The sequence below is a fragment of the Hyperolius riggenbachi genome, chromosome 10 (assembly GCF_040937935.1).
Source record: "Hyperolius riggenbachi isolate aHypRig1 chromosome 10, aHypRig1.pri, whole genome shotgun sequence".
NCBI lineage: Eukaryota > Metazoa > Chordata > Amphibia > Anura > Hyperoliidae > Hyperolius > Hyperolius riggenbachi.
In genome coordinates this window covers 11,946,524-11,966,573 of record NC_090655.1, presented here as the reverse complement: position 1 = coordinate 11,966,573, position 20,050 = coordinate 11,946,524, and the positions used below count along the sequence as shown (strand labels likewise).

The 20,050-nt window shown below is 47.7% G+C and overlaps 1 protein-coding gene across 1 annotated transcript in view; it reads left to right on the top strand.

Moving 5' to 3' along the window:
- The window catches only part of CPN1 (carboxypeptidase N subunit 1), a 78,484-nt gene that overhangs the window by 17,975 nt on the left and 40,459 nt on the right, over nucleotides 1–20,050 (top strand). The window contains exons 3-4 of the mRNA XM_068258732.1: nucleotides 4,122–4,277; nucleotides 7,366–7,551. Of these exons, the coding sequence (XP_068114833.1) occupies nucleotides 4,122–4,277; nucleotides 7,366–7,551 (342 nt within the window). The remainder of the gene's footprint in view (nucleotides 1–4,121; nucleotides 4,278–7,365; nucleotides 7,552–20,050) is intronic.

The window sequence follows — 20,050 nt, the reverse complement described above, 5'->3', positions numbered from 1 at the left end:
TACATGGCTGATGTCTGTACCCTGCAATGCACTATGGGATCTTCGGATATGCATGGTACATGGCTGATGTCTGTACCCTGCAATGCATTGTGGGATCTTCTGATATCCGTGTTATATGGCTGATGTCTGTACCCTGCAATGCATTAAGGGATCTTCTGATATCCATGTTACAGGGCTGACGTCTGTACCCTGCAATGCATTATGGGATATTCGGATATCCATGTTACATGGCTGATGTCTGTACCCTGCACTATGGGATCTTCGAATATGCATGGTACATGGCTGATGTCTGTACCCTGCAATGCATTGTGGGATCTTTGGATATCCATGTTATATGGCTGATATCTGTACCCTGCAATGCATTATGGGATCTTCTGATATCCGTGTTATATGGATGACGTCTGTACCCTGCAATGCATTATGGGATCTTCTGATATCCATGTTATATGGCTGATGTCTGTACCCTGCAATGCATTATGGGATCTTCTGATATCCATGTTACATGGCTGATGTCTGTACCCTGCAATGCACTATGGGATCTTCGGATATGCATGGTACATGGCTGATGTCTGTACCCTGCAATGCATTGTGGGATCTTTGGATATCCATGTTATATGGATGATGTCTGTACCCTGCAATGCATTATGGGATCTTCTGATATCCGTGTTATATGGCTGATGTCTGTACCCTGCAATGCATTATGGGATCTTCTGATATCCATGTTACAGGGCTGACGTCTGTACCCTGCAATGCATTATGGGATCTTCGGATATCCATGTTACATGGCTGATGTCTGTACCCTGCAATGCATTATCGGATCTTCGGATATCCATGTTACAGGGCTGATGTCTGTACCCTGCAATGCATTATGGGATCTTTGGATATCCATGTTATATGGCTGACGTCTGTACCCTGCAATGCATTATGGGATCTTCTGATATCCAGCTGATTGGTTCTCTGTTACATTTGGGGGAGTAGTGGTCATGTGACCCCGACTCCTGAATAGAAACCTTTCTATAAGGGGCGTATTGGAGGTCCGTAGCAGATACCTGTATAAGCCTACGGCATAGAACGGGTGTAGGGGGATGGGCTGTGAAGGGCCGAGGACTCTGGCCAACAGCTGCTGGCTTGAAGCTCCACTTTCTACATCCTAGGAAGAGGAGATTCTTGTATTTGTGAGTTCAGACAAGTTTCTTATTAGCACAGAGCTGTATAGGCCGCCCAGCCCATGTAAATTTACATAATCGTCTGCTAATAAGGATACATAAGGGTTTCATTATACCGCAGCGTGCCCAAATTCCACTCTCCCTCGGCAAGCAATATCGCTGCAGTAACCAGAACGCCTTTCCATTCCGTGAACTGAAAGCTATTTATTATTGTCTGTTATTGTAATTAGATTCAGGCCTTCAATAGCACAGCGAAAGAGTCTTCAGGAGGCCTGGGGAAGGATTTCTGGGGGAACCTCTTCTGACAAACGACTGACAGTACTCCAGTGAAGAGGAGTCCCTCCGTTTGTTAACGAGCTGGAACTGATCTTAGCACGGGGGTTTCTGGATTCACTCCAAATAAAGTCCTGCGTAGGTTATGCCGTGCTTTGCCTTTCAAGATCACAGTCATTGCCATAGTTGAGTTCTGTACCCATATATGACCAGGGTCCATGGCCAGATTTCTGGCAAGGCCACATAGGCCATGGCCTAGGGTGCCAGGATACAAGGGACAGGTTGTGGGCAGCAGGCTTTATTGGCAGTTAAGCTGCCGAACATGAACAGCAGTCGGGACTCGGCGCCGGCCATGCCATTTCTGCACTATGCACAAGCATAGATAGACACTAGCCTTTAGCAGTAGCAGCCAGACCCAGTCTGTGGCCACCCTGCTTGTATATAGCAGAGCGTGGCCGGGTCTGGCACTCAATCGGGATGAAAGGGCTCTTTCAGCAGACAGTAGATCCAGGATTATGTATCTCGGTGAGAAGCTGGCTTCCCACCACGTGCTGTGCCCATGCGCTTGACTGTGGATGAAGGAAGACTTGGAAGCTGGAATCTGAATGGTCCTGGATGCTGGTGGTCAGGGGCGGCTGGTGAGTGGGCCTCGGGCGGTAAAAAGTACAAATCCGGCCATGGCAGGGCCTGATTTAAGCCAAGGCCACATCTGGGTTCTTATACTGGAGGGAAAGGGGGTTATCAGGCTGTCTACACTGGAGAAGGGAAAGGGTCATCTGGCTGCCTATACTGGAGAGGGATGGGGGGTTGCCATCTGGCCAGCTATACTGAAGAGGGGCAGCTGCTGACAGTGGCCTTGGGCAGTAAAGAGTACAAATCTGGCCCTGTATATGACCAACCTGCTAATAGCAGTCACATGATTACTCCTTGGTGTATTCACTGGTGATTGTATTTCCTTGGTGGTCACTGAGACAACATCCAGGGTCGGTTCAAGTAACAATTGGGCCCTAGGGCAAAATTAGCCTGGGGGCCCCAACAGACTTCCCCCGACCAAAAAGCATAATTAGGGGCCCTTTGTTGCAGCCAAATTTCCCTCCTGGGCCCCTGAGCTGGCTGCTGACTCTCCCCAATCACATCCCAACTTAACAGACTCTGCAGAGTCCCTGGTGAGCAACAGTTAAGATGGGGGAGGGACACCTTGGGGGCCCCTACAGGTTCTGGGGCCCTGGGGCAATTGCCCATTTTTTCCTATGGTAGCTCTGGCCCTGACAACACCCCACCCCCTGCGATAAGAAAAATGTTAGTGGGTACTACGTGAGGTCAGTTGAGGTCTATTGGTTGGTTGCGTTTTATGTAGACAACATGGAATAACTGGGGCATGGGTTCCCTGTATACAGAGTCTGGGTGCATTCCCACAATAAGATGTAAGCCATAATATGGTCCATTCCATTGCTGCCTACGCTTTGACAATAAATTCCTGGACGGAAGGTGCATGCCTCTGAATATTCTTCATGATGCACCATTCCATTGTTTTGCATTGCAGGGTTAGTATATGGCAAAAAGGGAGAGGGGCGCTCCATAGTGTGATATCGTTTAATGAATAAAAAAGCGCAGTACAAATGCACTTACTAGATAGACGATAAAATGGCATAAAGCCCTGTGGTAGTCGACCAGCAGATGAGCATCCTGTTAACTGCAGTAGTCAGCAGCAATGGGAGTCCAGGTGGTGTAGCGACCCTAGGCGCACTCCCTGGTGCAATCGTGTGCCAGTGACGTCGTGTATCCACGCCTCCATCAGGTGACGTCACTAGCATGCACATGTGGTCCTATATAGTATGCAGGTGATAGGAATGGATGGTCCCCAGGTGTGGTCAATTGGTCGCCGGTGGGGGTGGGACCGCCAGCAAATGGGCAGTCCAAAGGTTGTGGAAAGGACTGCCCAATTACTGGTGGTCCCGCCCCCACCGGCGACCGCCGCCCAACTGACCACACCCGGGGGCCATCCATTCCTATCACCTCCATACTATATAGGACCACCTCCCTTTTTGCTTTGTTCTCTCCAGTCCGCCTCACAGCCGAGCGCTGAGGAGCTGCTAGAGTGTGATCCTCCCTGGTATTCCAGCTGATCCTCCATCTACGGCAGCACAAGATTTCCCTTCAATCATCAAGTTAGTATATGGCATGATCTGGGTGAGGGTGATCAGCTTAAAGCTCCTTATAACCCAAATATTTATTCTACTTGCCTTTTTCCCAAAGTAATGTTGTCTACTTTTTAATACAATCCCCCCCCCCCCCCCCCCACACACACACACACACACACAACTTTATAGCACTGTTGCTGCTGGGAGCAGCCTTATTACATGGGTTATGTCATATCCAGTTCATTTAGAGAGCTATACAATGAGTAAAAAGGTATTCTTCTGCTTGCAGTCATTGTGGCTGTCATACAGAAGCTTCTCCTCTTGTTGCTGTAACAAGCAAACCGTTATCTCCTGTTTTATGCTGATGATGGATTCTTCAGTGTGTGTGTGTGTGGGGGGGGGGGGGGGATTGGAGCTGTATGCAGAGCAGCTTCTTCTATGTTAAATTACATGATAAGGCTCCAGATAAAAAGGGAAAGTGCACCTGTCACTCGACTGGCCACACCTCTGTTTTCCTAACACTAACATGTGTACTCCACAGGGGCCGTTTATCAATGAATACTTAACTGGAAGGAATAACAAGAACAATGTAGATCTGAACCGGGACTTTCCTGACCTACATATACCGATGCACTTTAATGAGAAGCATGGAGGCCCAACGGACCATCTCCCCCTCCCGGACAACTGGAAGAAGCAGGTCAGTTCCTATGTCGAGGAGGAAGTGTTATATGAGTTAATTGTAATATGCTCATTGAACACCTACAATGGATCAATGAAATAAACAGGCAAGGATGGAGATGTGTAGGACTATTTTGGGAGTTGTTGCTGACTATAGGACAGCCTTGGGGCCAGGGGTGCCTCTAGCAATTTTGTCACTCAAGGTGAGAAAACCCATTACGCCCCCCGCCCCCCATGGCACACCCCACAAAAAAATAGTCATAATGCGACAGACAGGAAATAATCGTAATGCAGCAGCATTTCACTGGCAAATAAGCGTAATGCGGCACCGTTTCAACAGAAAATAATTGTAATACGGCAGCTTTTCACCAGAAAATAATCGTAATGCGGCAGCGTTTCACCAGAAATTACACTTATCTCGGCAGTGTTTCACCAGAAAATACACATAGGTAGGACTCCTACCCCCCTTCCCATTAAATCCCCCTAATAGCCCTGATACCTGCCTGCATCTATAAGAAAAAAAAAACATTTACTCACCTGCAGAAGACACCTCTCCCAGCCCCCCTCCGGCGCGCAGCAGCTCCTGCAATGATCTTCAAGCAGCAACTCCGGTTGCAAAACTCCCGTGCTGACAGGCAGAACAGGGCTATGGGAAGATTGCACCCGAAGCCCTGCACTGGAGACACGAATAGCCTCCAGTGCAGGGCTTTGGACGTCGTTTTCCCGTAGCCCTGCTCTGCCTGCCGGAACCCACAGACTTAGCAACCTGCAGAAGTGAGCTTAGATGGCTGCAGCCAGTGAACTGGCGCGGCGTCTATTAGACACCGCAAGCCAGATCACCACCTGGGGACACACCATCTGGTGGGGGAGGGGGGGCACTGTCACCCCCCATGCCTCTCCTAAACCCCCCCCCCCCCCCCAGCACAGCACACGGTCCAATTTCTAGCGAAAAATCGTTAGAGCGCTCAGAAATTCTGATCGGAAGTGAAATATTGTAATACATTGTTCACTACACCATCAGCGAACCAATTTTTGCTTCCCATCTATCACAAGAAAATCCACATTTTGGTTCGATGAAAATTCATTCGGGCGACATTGTTTTCACTCGTTCATAATCGATTGTGTCCACCAATGGAGATTATTTACAACCAATCTGATCAGAATTTCTGATCGCTCGAACATTTTTTCGCTAGAAATTGGACCGTTAGTGGCCACCAAGACAGAATGAGGCACAGGGGGACTGAAGGAGGCACAAAGTGGGGCAGGATGCTGCACAATGGGGGCAAATTGAGGCACAAAGGGGGACAAAAGGAGGCATTAGAAAAGAAAGAGGCACAGACAGGGGACTGAAAGAGGCACACGGGACAGAAGGAGGCAGAAAGGGGACAGAAGGAGGCACAAAGGGAGACAGAAGAACAAACGGGGTCAGACATGGCACAAGGGACAGAAGGAGGCACAAAGGGGGAAAGAAAGATGCACAAGGCACAGAAGTGGTAGCTGCCTGCAACTTACTCTAAGTACATGCCCCCCAACTGTCCCGAATCCTGCGGGACTGTCCCGATTAGGGGGGGCGGGGGCTCTCCCGCTATCCTGGTATGACCCCCCTAAGTGTCCTGGCCGGCAGTGGGCAGAGAGGGTGAAAAAAATGATCAAGGCGCCAGTCGTGCCGATGTGGGATGCGGGATGCCTGGCATCACATTTCTATCTCCCTCCCACCGGAATCTGCCCCCCTGTGTCCCCCTTGGAGGCAGAGGAGTGGAGCGGGCTTACCAGTGTCCATCCACGCGTACCGGCATCCGACTTCACACTGCTTCCTGTGATGTCGCAGGAAGCAGAAGTGAAGCCAGATGCCGGTACGCATGGATGGACCGTAAGATAACAGCCCGCTCCACTGCGCACTCTGCTAGCAGGGGGCACATTTCAAGGGAGAGAGGAATGTATGTCATGCCAGGCATCCTGCATCTCACATCGGCGCGGCTGGCGCCTCGATCATTTCTTTTTTTTTTTGCCTTCTTCTACAGTGGCACCCTCCTCGCCACCCACGGGCACCCTCACCCTCCTCCCCACTCACGGGCACCCTCACCCTCCTCCCCACCCACGGGCACCCTCACCCTCCTCCCCACTCACGGGCACCCTCACCCTCCTCCCCACCCACGGGCAGGGTATATGAGGGAAATATTTATTAAAAAAACATGAGGAGATACGATATTAATTTAAAAAAAAATTCTTCAAAAATCTTTATGGTAGGCGTGACTAGGGTGTGTGTTGGGGGTGTGGTTAGGGGTGTGGCCTAAGTGTCCTGAACTCTAATTTAAAAATGTTGGGAGGTAAGCCTAAGTAGATGCAGCAGAAGCACGTAATAGAACACCCACTGGGTAGGGCTTAGTCCAGGGTGGGGCTTAATTTGGAGGCGGGGCATAATCCAGCAACATGGTGCCCTCCAGGACCAATGATTGGATTGACAGAGTTAATAGTGCCAGTCGACCCAGCTGAGCGGATCGTTCAGAAACAGCCTTATCAATCCGCTGACAGCGCGTACACACGCGCATACTGTCGGCTAAAGACCGCCCAGCGGGAGGGTCCGGCAGACCCGTTGTTGCATTCAGTAGTGCATGTGTACGCACCTCTAGACTGTGGTGGGGGATATTAGACTGTCGCCCAGTGGATGAACTAAAAGTGGACCTGAACTCTTGCACAGGAGACAAGGAAAACAGAGAGAAATCCACCCTGTGTGTGTTTACAGCCTACAGCCTTCTAATCTAATCTAATTCCCCCTTATCTGCAAGCACCGGTAATTAGCAAGTGTCAATCAGGGCTATATCAGGTGTGTCTGGAGTGTGCCAAGGTCCTGTGCTAAACACAGGAGGTTAACCCTTTCTGTTCTCCCAGGAAAATTAAACAAGGCAGGTTCTCTGTTCTGTAAGTTGTAATGAATACATGTTTTTTCTTTAAAGGTTATTATGCTGTTGCTTATCTTTTAGAGCAGAGAGGAAGTTCTGAGTTCTGGTCCGCTTTATAAGGACATGAATTGTTCCTGTAAAGTACTGTGGAAAATGACAGTGCCATAGCCATCAATATGATGTTCATTTCTGGTGACACGTCCGCAGGTTCAGAAGGAAACACTAGCGACAATTTTATGGATGGATAGCATCAACTTTGTCCTTTCGGCAAACCTGCACGGTGGAGCCGTGGTGGCTAATTACCCCTTTGATAAAAGTAAAGAGTTCCGGCACAGAGGCTACCGGCGCACCTCCAGCTACTCTGCCACGCCTGACGATAAGCTCTTCAAAACGGTAAGTGGTCACAGACTATTGTTCTCTGATGCTGATGGTGCACACAAACACTAACATGTCACGTCACCAGGAAAGGAGCGTAACTAGAGGGGAGGAGCTCCTGCAATCATGTTCCCCCTCCCCTTCTAGCTGCCCATTATTTATCCAGGGGAAGGTGTGAAGATCGCATCTGTGACTTCTCTAAACTCTTTGAAGCACGGTGCCCAATCCACCTGCTCCCACTGATGAAAGCTTTTGTTTACTCTCTGCTAATGTGTGCAATAAAATAATTACATCAGTCCTTATCTGAATATTCTGCATTGCACCATCATCCTCACTCCCATCTCCATAGCAACATTACACGTCGTTTAGGTACAATGTGCACTCTTGCCTGGAACTCTCACCCTAGGGCGTACCGATAACTATAAGCGACAGTAATTGTGTCCATGTGTGCGCACCCACACATCACAAACGCAAAGTTCACTAACTGCTATCTATGTCCTAACGTTCCCTATGATATTTACACCGCTGCATCAAAGCAAGGCCTTACTCGTGCCCACACAGCTCTCCAGTCGCACCAGCAGGGGGAGCCCTAAACAAAGATCCCATTTTATTTCTGATATTTAAAGGGAACCTGAAGCAAGAGGTATATGAAGGCTGTCATATTTATTTCCTTCTAAGCAAAACCAGTTGCCTGGCAGTCCTGCTGATCCACTGCCTCTACTTTTAGCCACAGCCCCTGAACAAGCATGCAGGTCAGGTGCTTTGACTGAAGTGTCACTGGATTAGCGTATGCATGTTTCAGGTGTGTGATTCAGCCACTACTGCCGCCAAAGCGATCAGCACGACTGCCAGGCACCTGATATTGTTTAATTTAATTGTAGTGAAAATAACATAATGAATAAAATGGCCTAATTTTTTCAATATTTGTTTATAAATTATTTAGTCTTTTTTGGCCATTGTAAAAGCTTTCCTCCCTCTGGTTTACATTCACTGGTGGTGGTGACATCTTTAGTTCTGCCAGATGATCTCTACAGAATGTTCGTTCGGGGCTTGAACCCACCAGCACAATTGTGTCTGCTTCTGTTTGCTTTTCAGCATCTGTAACATTGATGTGTAACTAAAAAGCAGACACAACTGCGTCAGTGGATTCAGCCCCTAATGAGAGTTCTATGCACAGAGGGAGATGCTGGTTTCTTGGCAGTAGGAAACAGCTGTTATTTCCTACAATGCAACAAGGTTCACAGACAGGAAACTGTCAGGACCATGGTGATGACATCACACTGTGGGAGGGGTTTCACCACAATATCAGTCATACAGATGTCCTTGATTATCTATTCGAGAAAAGGTAAAGATTTCTCGTGGGAAAGGGCATACCGGCTACTGATTGGGATGAAGCTCAATCCTCGGTTAAAGGTTCCCATTAAACGGAAATAAATATGGCAGCCTCCATATATTTCCTTTAACCGATCCTCCTTTAACCACTCTGCGACTGCCTAACGCTGTTAGGCAGGGCCGGGCCGAGGCTGGAGAGGCTCAGGCTCCAGCCTCAGGGCGCAGTGTAGGAGGGGCCGCAGGGCCAGGCAGAGGCGAGAGAGGCTCCAGCCTCAGGGCGCAGTGTAGGAGGGGGCGCAGGGCCAGGCAGAGGCGAGAGAGGCTCCAGCCTCAGGGCGCAGTGTAGGAGGGGCCGCAGGGCCAGGCAGAGGCGAGAGAGGCTCTAGCCTCAGGGCGCAGTGTAGAAGGGGGCGCAGGGCCAGGCAGAGGCGAGAGAGGCTCCAGCCTCAGGGCGCAGTGTAGGAGGGGCGCACAACTCACTCAGCTATCATTTCCCTATTGTGTTTGAAGCAGAAAGAAATAAGATAAGGGGATACATGGCAGTGACTGCAGCCAGATAACTAGAGATTAAGGTGTTGGGGGCCCTGGGGCACCAATTAGTCTGCAATCAGTGTGTGATGGCTGGGGTGGGAGGGTTGGAGGGGCGCACTTTGCTGTCTCAGCCTTGGGTGCTGAAGGACCTTGTCCCGGCTCTGCTGATAAGTGACCTCAGAGTGGCTCCCCCAGGACCTCCTAACACAGATCGGTGTCAAGTCCTTGGGGCGGAGATTAGCAGGGAATGCTACGTGCGCACATCCCCGCTGAGTGATGGAGATCCATTCCAAGATCAGCCTGCCAGCCCGCGATCATGGCTGGAAGGTTGTTAGAAACAGAAACAGCGGGTTTTTTTCTTTTGTACAGCACTGCGATCTAGCACAGCACTGTACAGGGGACAGCATTGTCACTTGGCTGTCCCCTGTAGTGGCTCACAAGCGGATCCCTCTCATAGGCTTATGCCTTTGAGAGGTGATCACGCAATTGGATCTCGGGGGGGGGGGGGGGGGAAGGAAATAAAAAATAAAAATACGGCAACATTTATTATAAAGAAAATACCATTTTAAATTAATTAAAAAAAGACCTGGCAGCAGCAGCAGCAATCAGATCCCACCAACAGAAAGGTCTGTTGGTGGCAAGAAACGGAGGCAAGATTCATTTGTGTGCTAAGTTGTATAACCAGGGCTGGATTTGTACTCGTTACCGCCCTAGGCCACTGTCACTAGCTGCCCCCTTTCAGTATAGGAACTGAGATGACCCCTCCCCCTTCCCTTTAGTACAGGTAGCCTGATGACCCCCCCCCCCCCCCCAGTATAGGTAGCCAGACGACTCCTCCCCCCTTTCCCTCCAGTATAGGTAGCCAGATGACTCCTCCCCCTTTCCCTGCAGTATAGGTAGCCAGATGACCCCTCCCCCTTCCCTCTAGTATAGGTAGCCAGATGACCCCTTACCTCCAGTATAGGTAGCCAGATGACCCCTCCCCCTTTCCCTCCAGTATAGGTAGCCAGATGACTCCCTTAATCCCCCCCCCCCCCCCGTTCAGTATAAGTAGCCATCTTACTTTCACACCACAGCAGCCCTCAGTGTCACTGATTTCTCAGCTCATCTCCAGTGCAGAAGCTTCCTCTTTCTTTCTGTCTGCAATGTTGCCCAAGTCTTTAGCCACCGGCCACAATGCAAGCGTGCACATAGAGCAAGGTGGCTGCTGCACAGGTGGCTGGCAGCAGAGTACCGCGGTCAGGCGCTTGCCGGATCTCCCTACATTGCAGCATTTGGAAGCTTTCAAATGCTGCACCAGGTTAGCCTGCTGCTTTGGTGCCCTTGCTCCTGTGGTGCCCTAGGCCATGGCCTAGGCGGCCTTGGCCTAAATCCGTCCCTGTGTATGACCGAGTAATTAACCGTTAAAGGCGCAGAGTGCAGAATTGTAAAAAATGGCTTGGTCACTAGGAGGGTGTAAGCCTGTGGTCCTCAAGCAGTTAATACATTTCTTAATTATAAAAAAAATACATTTTTTTTTAATCTATTCTAATCCTGTTAAATAAAAGGTAGAAGAAAAACACCGCTACACATGCCCTTTAAGAGGCAGGCTTGGTGGAGGAGCAATGCATCAGAGGCAGGACCCCTTTCCCGAGCAATCAGCTAAAAATGGATTTTCTATAAAAAGACTTTGTGGTCAGCGGCGGGGTCGGCACACATGTTCTGTTTTATGTTTTATAACCACAGGCTCGGCGTTCACCCAGAGGAGAGCTGCAGTCCCACCGCTGGAACCGGACTGAACGCAGGCTCTCTCCCATGTGCCAGAAAACACATCAGAATAGCCGAGCGCAGAACGCACAGCTTGCTGGCTTTGTTATACATAAAAGCATAGTTCATGTAATATTTATAGCCAGAACTGGGCTGTGTTTACTGCATAGATCTGTAACACGCTCGCCTGTACAGATGGCGGTATGTACGGCCGCGGCGTGCCAAGACTACCCCAGCGCCAGCATCTGCTCCCTGCATACCTGCATTGTCTGCCTCCTTTGTCTCCGTTTTAGTGGTATTTTTACTGTTAATTGTGTGCGCTTTACACAAAATCCTTTAGGCACAACCTATAGCTACGCTGTGCGGATGCCTACAGTATTAACTCATTAAGGAGGAAATGTAACCAAGGACTGAACTTCATCCCAATCAGTAGCTGATACCCCCTTTCCCATGAGAAATCTTTCTTTTTTCTCAAATAAATTATCGGGGGTCTGTATGGCTGATATTGTGGTGAAACCCCTCCCACATTGTGATGTCATCACCATGGTCCTGACAGTTTGCTGTTTGTGAACCTCATTGCATTGTGGGAAATAACGTCTGTTTCCAACTGCCAAGCAACCAATATCCCCCTCTGTGCATAAAACTTTCAGTAACGAACATTCCGCAGAAATCACCTGGCAGGACTGAAGATGTCACCACCAGTGATACGTTTCAGAATGTAAATCAGGGAGAGGAAAGATTTCACAATGGGCAAACACCGACTAAATAATCTATAAACGAATATTGTAATAAATAAGCAATTTTATTCGTTATGTGGTTTCACGAACCAGAGACGAAGCACCCTCATGTATTTACCATATATATCAGTGTGAACATAAGAGAAAACACCTACCCTGCTCTCTGTTTCATCCTTCACTGCACAGCTTGCTTGTTATCAGCTCTGATTAAATCCCCGACTCAGCATTCAGTCTGGCTCTGCTCAGGAATCACTATAGCTGAGTCTGTCTTCTCTGATGTCTTTTCAATCCCAAGCCTGCCCCCTTCTGGCTCTGCTATAATGACTCAGCTATAATGATTTCTGAGCAAAGCCAGACTGAATGCTCAGTCGGGGAGTTTATCAGGGCTGATAACAAGCAGGCTGAACAGTGAAGAATAAAACAGAAAGCAAGGTAGGGGTTTTCTCTAATGTTCCCACTGATATATATGGTAAAATACATGATGGGGCTTCCTCTCTGGTTCCCTTTAAAGGGTGTGTTCACTAAACTACATTAAAATCGCATACATTTAACAGACATTACGCAAATGATGCAATGTACACTATGCAGTTTTGTGTAAACAGTGTAATGCGAGTTGTATGAGCAACGTGTGTGTTATGTATAGGGTGTGAAATATGAATATTCAGTAACACGTTTTAGGTCGACTCGCTGTGATGTCAGGGACTCCCTGTACTGTCCCCGCTTCTCCTGTGCTTCCGTGTCCTCCTCCGCTCTGAATCCATCGGAGCCCATGGCCGTCAATAGGTCAGCCATCCCTGAAATAGCAGTAAGTCAGCTTGTCCCCCAAAAAGATGTAACCAGGCAGCAGAATGTCCCCCAGATAAAAACTAGAATCTGTATGGAGAAGTCCAGGAATACTATGGTGCAGCATCCCCCAGTAAGTGGTGCCCAAGGCACATGCCACACCTGCACCCCTGTATATACACCTCTGAGCTTCATCCCTCTCCACTTCAGTTTTTTTCTAAAGTCACTAATCTATTTTTTTTTTACAGTTGTATTTACCGGTAATTCTTTGATCACCTTCCATAACTGCAGTAAAGTGCTGAGCTAATGCTCCACTGACTTTTGTATATGGCTATTCAAACACAGACAAGTAATGCTGCCATCTCTGTTCTCCTCCACACCATTTAGCATCGGCATGTATCTTTCATGGGGAAAAAAACCATAAATAAGTTTAGACTTCTTTATTATAAAGGTTAATAACCCGATCGGTTTCGCTGAACATCATCATTTGAAAATTGCCATTTTAGAAATGGATCCCAAAATCTCCAATGAAACCAGGCCCAATCTGTCATGGATTATGAAGTTCCAACACGTAATTTTTTAATATTAGACAAAATTACATTTGTGTAATGCACAATTCCTCAGAGTAGTAACTATGTGTGGGCAAGGGGGGGACACATGTCCCCGGGGGTAGCACTGTGAGGGGTTTCAGCACGGCCGTTGCCGGGCGCATGCCATATAAGGACTTGTGATATCAATGCCTGCATTTGACCTGGACTTTATTTGCTTCTATTCCACAAGGACTGCAATCAGTTAAGCAAACTTTTCACCGTTATCCCCTTTTATTTTAAGCTTTGTGTATTGGATCAGTTAAAAATGGCGCCAGCGTCTACAGTGTAAAAATAGCGCCGCATTCATTTGCATTATAAAACGATATTTATCGTTTTATGACTTCCATAAACGATAAATATCGTTTAAAACGATAAATATCGTTTTGAAATGTAAGTCATAAAACGATAGATATCGTTTTGAAATGTGTTGAATATGGGTTTTGCTCCCAGTGTGTGTGTGTGTATATATATATATATATAAATATATATATATATGTATATGTGTGTGTGTGTGTGTGTGTGTGTGTATGTATACATACATATACTTATGTATGTGTGTGTGTACGTATGTATATGTGTATACATATATATATATATATATATATAAATATATATATATATATATATTTATATATTGTGTATATATGTGTGTGTGTGTGTGTGTATGGGTGTGTGTGTATATGGATATATGTGTGTGTGTGTGTGTATATATATATATCTTGTATATTGTATATATGTTGTGTATATATATATATAATGCCTCCATGTCAGCACAACGGGTATTGGCTCCGCCCAATGACCCCACAGGACATGTGTATATAAAGTTTGCTTTACCCTCCCATACCTGTCTTTTTTTCCTGTCCCTCACTCTCACAGGACGTCGCAGGTGATTCCTGCAGGTTTTTTTTTTTTTTTTTTTTTCCCCTTACCGGCTGCATCATGTAGTCTTCTCTGCGCGGGTGCCTCCCCTGCTGCGATGCCACTTACAAGCCTTAAATAGGCTTCTATGTGGGGACCCCATTCTGCTGGTCTTAGGGGTCCAATGGACGTTACCAGCGAAATCTACTAACAGTGGATAGAGGACTGAGAGCGTACCTAATTTCGTTGCTATACACTCTAAACGAGTGTTTGTGGGCGGGCATCTTTCCTCCCTGTCCTCTTCTTCCGGCTGGCCGGGTCTGCGCTCCATAGCGGCGTGCAGCTGCGTTCCACGCAGCGGAAATGGAAGTGACGTCATGTCCTAGCGGCGTTTCCATTGGTGGGCGGCTGTGCGCCGGTTCAGGGGCGGGCCAGGCAGTGGCGCGATATTTAAGTAGACGCCGAGACAGCGTGCACTGTCCTACAGGAGCTACCTGCGGGCGGACGTGCTTTTTGGCCGGACAAGCTATCAAATAGGTGGGTGCCTCCTAAACATAACGCACATCATTTCGGATAACTTCGGATAATTACACAGGTTTTTATTCTATCTTTATCTATAAACACTTTCTATTTCTCTTGCTTGCAGCATATTTTCAGCTGCCCTTATGGATGCCCACTTGCCCTTAACAGACCAGCGCTCTTTCTCTTGGTAAGGGGGATACAGGTAGGTTACTTAATTTTTACTTAACGTGGAGAGCAGCCATTAATTATCTTTCTCCTTGTTCTCTTTTTCAGCCCTGGAGATAGGCTGCGGAGGTACTCTCACTCCCCTTCAAGAGACCACTACAAAAGACGTTCTCGCAGTAGATCTCATAGAAGGTCAAGATCCAGATCTAAGACTCCCCCCTATAGACGCAAGGAAAAACCCTGCTAGGCTTGTGGCAAGAAGGTGGTCCCGGGGAAGCTTGTGTGCGCCACTTGTTTTCAAGAGCTAAATAAAGAACCATCTTCTGAACCAATTGATATTTCTCAGGCCATTCAGAAGGCAGTACAGGACTCTATGAGGAGTTACATAGCCAGTCTTCCACTGCAGGCTATGGCAACACACGATCAACCTTCTACTTCAGCTAGTAAATAATGATAATGACTTGGATATTGGATTTGACTTCGCCCTGGTAGAGCCTTTTGTCAGGGTGGTTCGGGAAGCCCTTGATTGGGAAGACTCCGAGGAAGAGTCCGAGGAAAAGAAAAAGCCTAAGAAAAGCTATTATAAACATCTGGATAAGACCAGACTACCCTTCCCAGTCATGGATGAGATTGACGGGATCATACGGGAGGAGTGGCAAAAGATGGAGAAGAAAGTTCCATTAGCAAATAGACTTTCCAAGCTATACCCGTTGCCAGAGAAAAAAACTAGAAGTTTAGACACTGCGCCTGTGGTAGACGTGGCTGTAGCCAGGCTGGCAAAACATGTAACACTGCCGATTGAAGATTCAATTTCCTTCATTGACTCTCTAGATAGGAAACAAGATCTGGATCTAAAGAAGATCTATGCAAACCCGGCATAGCACTTACAGCAGTAGGTAAAGCCATACAGACATGGACGGCGAATATTGAACAGGCGGTCATGGAGGACGTAGACAAGGAGATTATAATACAGAAGTTGGAAGATCTAAAGATTGCAGGAGAGTTCATCGGAGAGGCAGCCATCGATATCGTAAGGGGAACGGCCAGATCGATGCTGTATTCAGTCACGGCAAAGAGAGCCTTATGGCTCAAATCTTGGGCGGCAGACCGGACTTCCCGTCAGTCTTGGTGCAAGATCCCGTTTGACGGGAAAGCTTTGTTCGGAGAAAAATTAGACTCTGCCATATCTAGAGTAACCGGTGGGAAGACTGGTCTGTTACCCCAGGATAGACGCCCTAAGAAAAAGGGTAACACCTCACAGCAGCAGTTCCAGGGTTCAAGATATCGTAATGCAAGATCCTACAGGCCAGGAAGATACAATAAGAACAGTTGGCAGTCTACACAGGCTTCAATAGGGAAGTTGGCTAAACAGAAGACCTCCCAGCCGGGACAGGGATCCAAGAAGTCCTTTTGACGATTTGCCTGTCCAGAGTGGTCCGGTAGGATTCAGACTGAAACAGTTCAGTCAGGTCTGGAGGAAACAAATAAAATCACCTTGGATACTACGTACTGTAACGACGGGTCACTTCTGGACATTCAGACGACATCCCCCCGAAAATCACTTCAAGGCAACAAGGTTACCCTCCTCTCAAGGAAAGAGAATCATATTGGAGCAGAACAACCATCTCAAACAACGAGTGGGAGCTGGATGACGCAGTCTTCAGAATGATTTGTGCCCATTGGCAGGAGCCAGAACTAGATCTTATGGCCACCAGGGCCAACAGGAAGTGCCGGAGGTTTCTAAGTCGGTACCCAGAGAGGGAGGCAGAAGCATGCGATGCACTAACTGCTCCTTGGTCCTTTCAAGTTGCTTATGTCTTTCCACCAGTTCCTCTGATCATGAGGTTACTTCAGAGACTGTTATCCGAGCCAGTAACCATATTAGCGGTTCTACCGTGGTGGCCAAGGAGGCCTTGATTCCCTATGATATCTCAGATGGCGATAGCGGAGCCGATTCAGTTCCGATCAGCAGAACCCTCCTATCCCAAGGCCCAATACTGCACCTGAATCCCTCTCGGCTGAGATTGAGGGCCTGGATATTGAGAGGCGGAGACTGAGAGATCTGGGCTGTTCAGAATCAGTAATCGGTACTCTGCTCAGAGCAAGGAAGCACACGACGAATTCGACATACTGCAGAATCTGGAGAATATACATAGAATTTGCTACAAGGATAGGATTTGATGCCTTACACCTGCCAATCCAACAGGTCTTGGCTTTTTTTCAAACAGGTCTGGAAAAAGGTTTAGACTTTCATTCAATAAAAGTTCAGATTTCTGCAATCTCGGCTTTAACGAATCATCGATGGGCCTTTGAACCACTATTGAAGCAATTTGTAGCAGGTGTAATGAGGATGAGACCTCCTTCCAGATCCTTCCAGATCCATTTTTCCGACATGGGACTTACCTCTAGTTCTGGATTACTTAACGAAATCTCCATTTGAACCATTAGAAGACTCCTCACTCTGGTTCAAAACGCTGTAATCCGTGTTCTTAGTGGCGATTACTTCGGCAAGGAGATCTTCGGAACTTCAAGCTCTCAGTCATCTCAAGCCATACTTATGCTTCTACCCAGATAGGGTTCAAATCCGGCCAGTCAGAGGATTCCTACCCAAGGTCCCGTCCACTCTTCATATCAACCAGGAATGGTCCTTGTCGGCTAGGGGCAATATTGGTGAATTGCTGCCGGCCGGCCACTCAGTTGTTTCTGAGTATAAAATATGTAGCAACAAAATCTTGGAAAAGATATTGTTTGATCTTTCTGAACAGGAAGTCAAACTATACTGGACTGTTCAGACCTTATCTAGGTATAAAGAATTACAGTACGTGACAAGGGGCTTTCGTAAATATTCAGAACCCGCCCAATATAGTGATGATCCACTGTTTATGAAGGAGTGGAATGAGGAACACATACGCCACTCGCAAAGAAAGATGGAAATTGTGTTAACAAGGACTGAGCTTGAATATAAACAAGTGGTGGACAAACTATCTCATCTTAAAACGGAAATTCGATCGCGTTTTGATGAATCCAAAATGACTGCTTTACTTACTAGAGTGGAGAAACGCCTTATCCCTATTCAGAATGAGATCCGAGATAGAAAACAGAGAAAATTCCTGCGGGACAAAGAGGACTATAAGATCAATAGGGTGTTTGATTGGGCTAAGGGGCCCCCTAAGAAATCATGGCCCAAACCCACAAAGCCAGTCAGACCTAAGACCCCCAATAAACCTGATAAACCCAGCGATTCTAGACCCAGGAAGGGTAAAGGAAGTGGGGAAGGTTGGACCACAGATTCTGGGTCAGAATTAGGGGGGGTGGAGGAGGAGCAGCCGCAGGGTTCCGGGGGTGCCGGTGGTGGTAGAGGGGCCCGTCCCAAAACTGGGGGTCACCCTTTAGGCGTAGGAAGAGGAGGGGGAGAGGGAGGCATAGGAGGTCTCCCCAAAAAGAGGAAACATATACAGTGGAGAGGGCAGGAGTAACATCCATACTTGATTTTCAGCACGAGCCTTCTAAGCATGAACAGGATCGTCAGGATGAATACAAAGTCATTAATTTGTCGGATGTTTCCCTTTCTGAGGATTGCCTCTCGGTATTATCCAAGGGACTTAATTTTTGTCTAACCAGTGATTTTGATGTCTGCCGTTTTGAAATTGATCTGACAGAGGCCATAAGAAAAATAAATGTGCATAAGTTCTTTAAGAGCAAAAATGAAGCAGTGAATGTGGCCACGGGGATAGGGTCTCTGGGCTTCAGCGTCAGCGCTCCTCTTGACACCAAAGATGAGGCCACCTTACAGATTTTGAGGGACCTCTTTATAGAAAGTGGAGGGCAGGAAATGGAAGAGGAAAATTGGGAGGGGAGTGAAGGCGACAAAGTTGTACGCTTTCGGAAGTCCAACTTCAATCCACCCATCACCCCAGGAAGCCCTCTGGATTTTTTCCAAAAGGGGATCATAAGGGAAGTAAAGGCCTGTATTTACCCCAAAGATACTCGAAATATAACAGAGGGTGAAGAGAGGGCGCTGAAATGGCTGAAATCCAGGGACGACTTGATATGCAAACCCGCTGACAAAGGGGGTAATTTAGTTATTCTCCCTAAAGATATGTACTTAAAGGAGGCGTACCGCCAACTCGAAGATGCCTCCACATATCAAAGATTGGATGTAAATCCGGTCGAAAAAGATAAGGGTCGTATGAGGACACTCTTGAGAAGGGGTGTAGAGTTGGGCTTCCTGAGTAGAAAATTGGGAGAGGAATTATTTACAGAAAAGCCCCGGTACCCTTTGTGGTACTATCTGCCCAAGGTACATAAGACGTTGGTGAACCCACCGGGGAGACCGATTGTCTCCGGGGTGGGTTCACTGACTGAAGCTCTTTCTAGATATGTAGATCACAGGTTGAGGCCTTGTCTCAGAATGGTCAAATCCTTGGTACAGGATACTGTGGACATCTTGAATGTCCTTGATGGTTTTTATTGGCAGACAGGTTTCCATCTGGCAACGATAGATGTGGTTAGCCTGTATAGCCGCATCCCACATGAGGCGGGTATGCGGGCGGTCCACCAAACACTGGGCAGATACGGCAAAACTGATGAGTTTTCTGACTTTCTATGTGAATGCTTGGGCTTCGTGTTGACCCATAACTCCTTCAAGTTTAATGGTCAGTGGTTCAGACAGGTGTCTGGAACCGCAATGGGTACCCCGGTAGCCCCCACTTATTCGAATTTGTTCCTCTCGGTGTGGGAGGATGAGACCATCTGGTCCCCTTCCAACCCCTTTCGCAAAAATTTGAGACTGTGGAGAAGGTACGTGGATGACGTCCTTGTAGTCTGGGATGGTAGCTGTGCTGAATTTAACAGTTTTATGGAGTGGATTAATTCCAACCACGTAAATATGGAGTTCACATCGCACTTTGGGGACAGGGAAGTTGAGTACCTAGACCTCAGGGTGGCGATCGAGAACGACAAGCTGGTAACCAGGGGTTACAGAAAAGAGACAGCAACAAACAGTTTGCTGCATTTTAACAGCTATCACCCCAGACATGTCAAGGACGCCATCCCGTACGGCCAATTCCTAAGACTGAGGCGGAATAACAGTTTGGAGGCAGATTTCGAATCACAGGCGGATGAGTTGTGCCAACGTCTTCTGAATAGGGGGTACCAGCTTAACTCCGTATTGCAAGCCTTAGATAGAGCCCGGGATGTTCCTAGGGGTAAACTCCTAGCTAGGAACGAGAAAAAACGCTGCGGACCACGCAG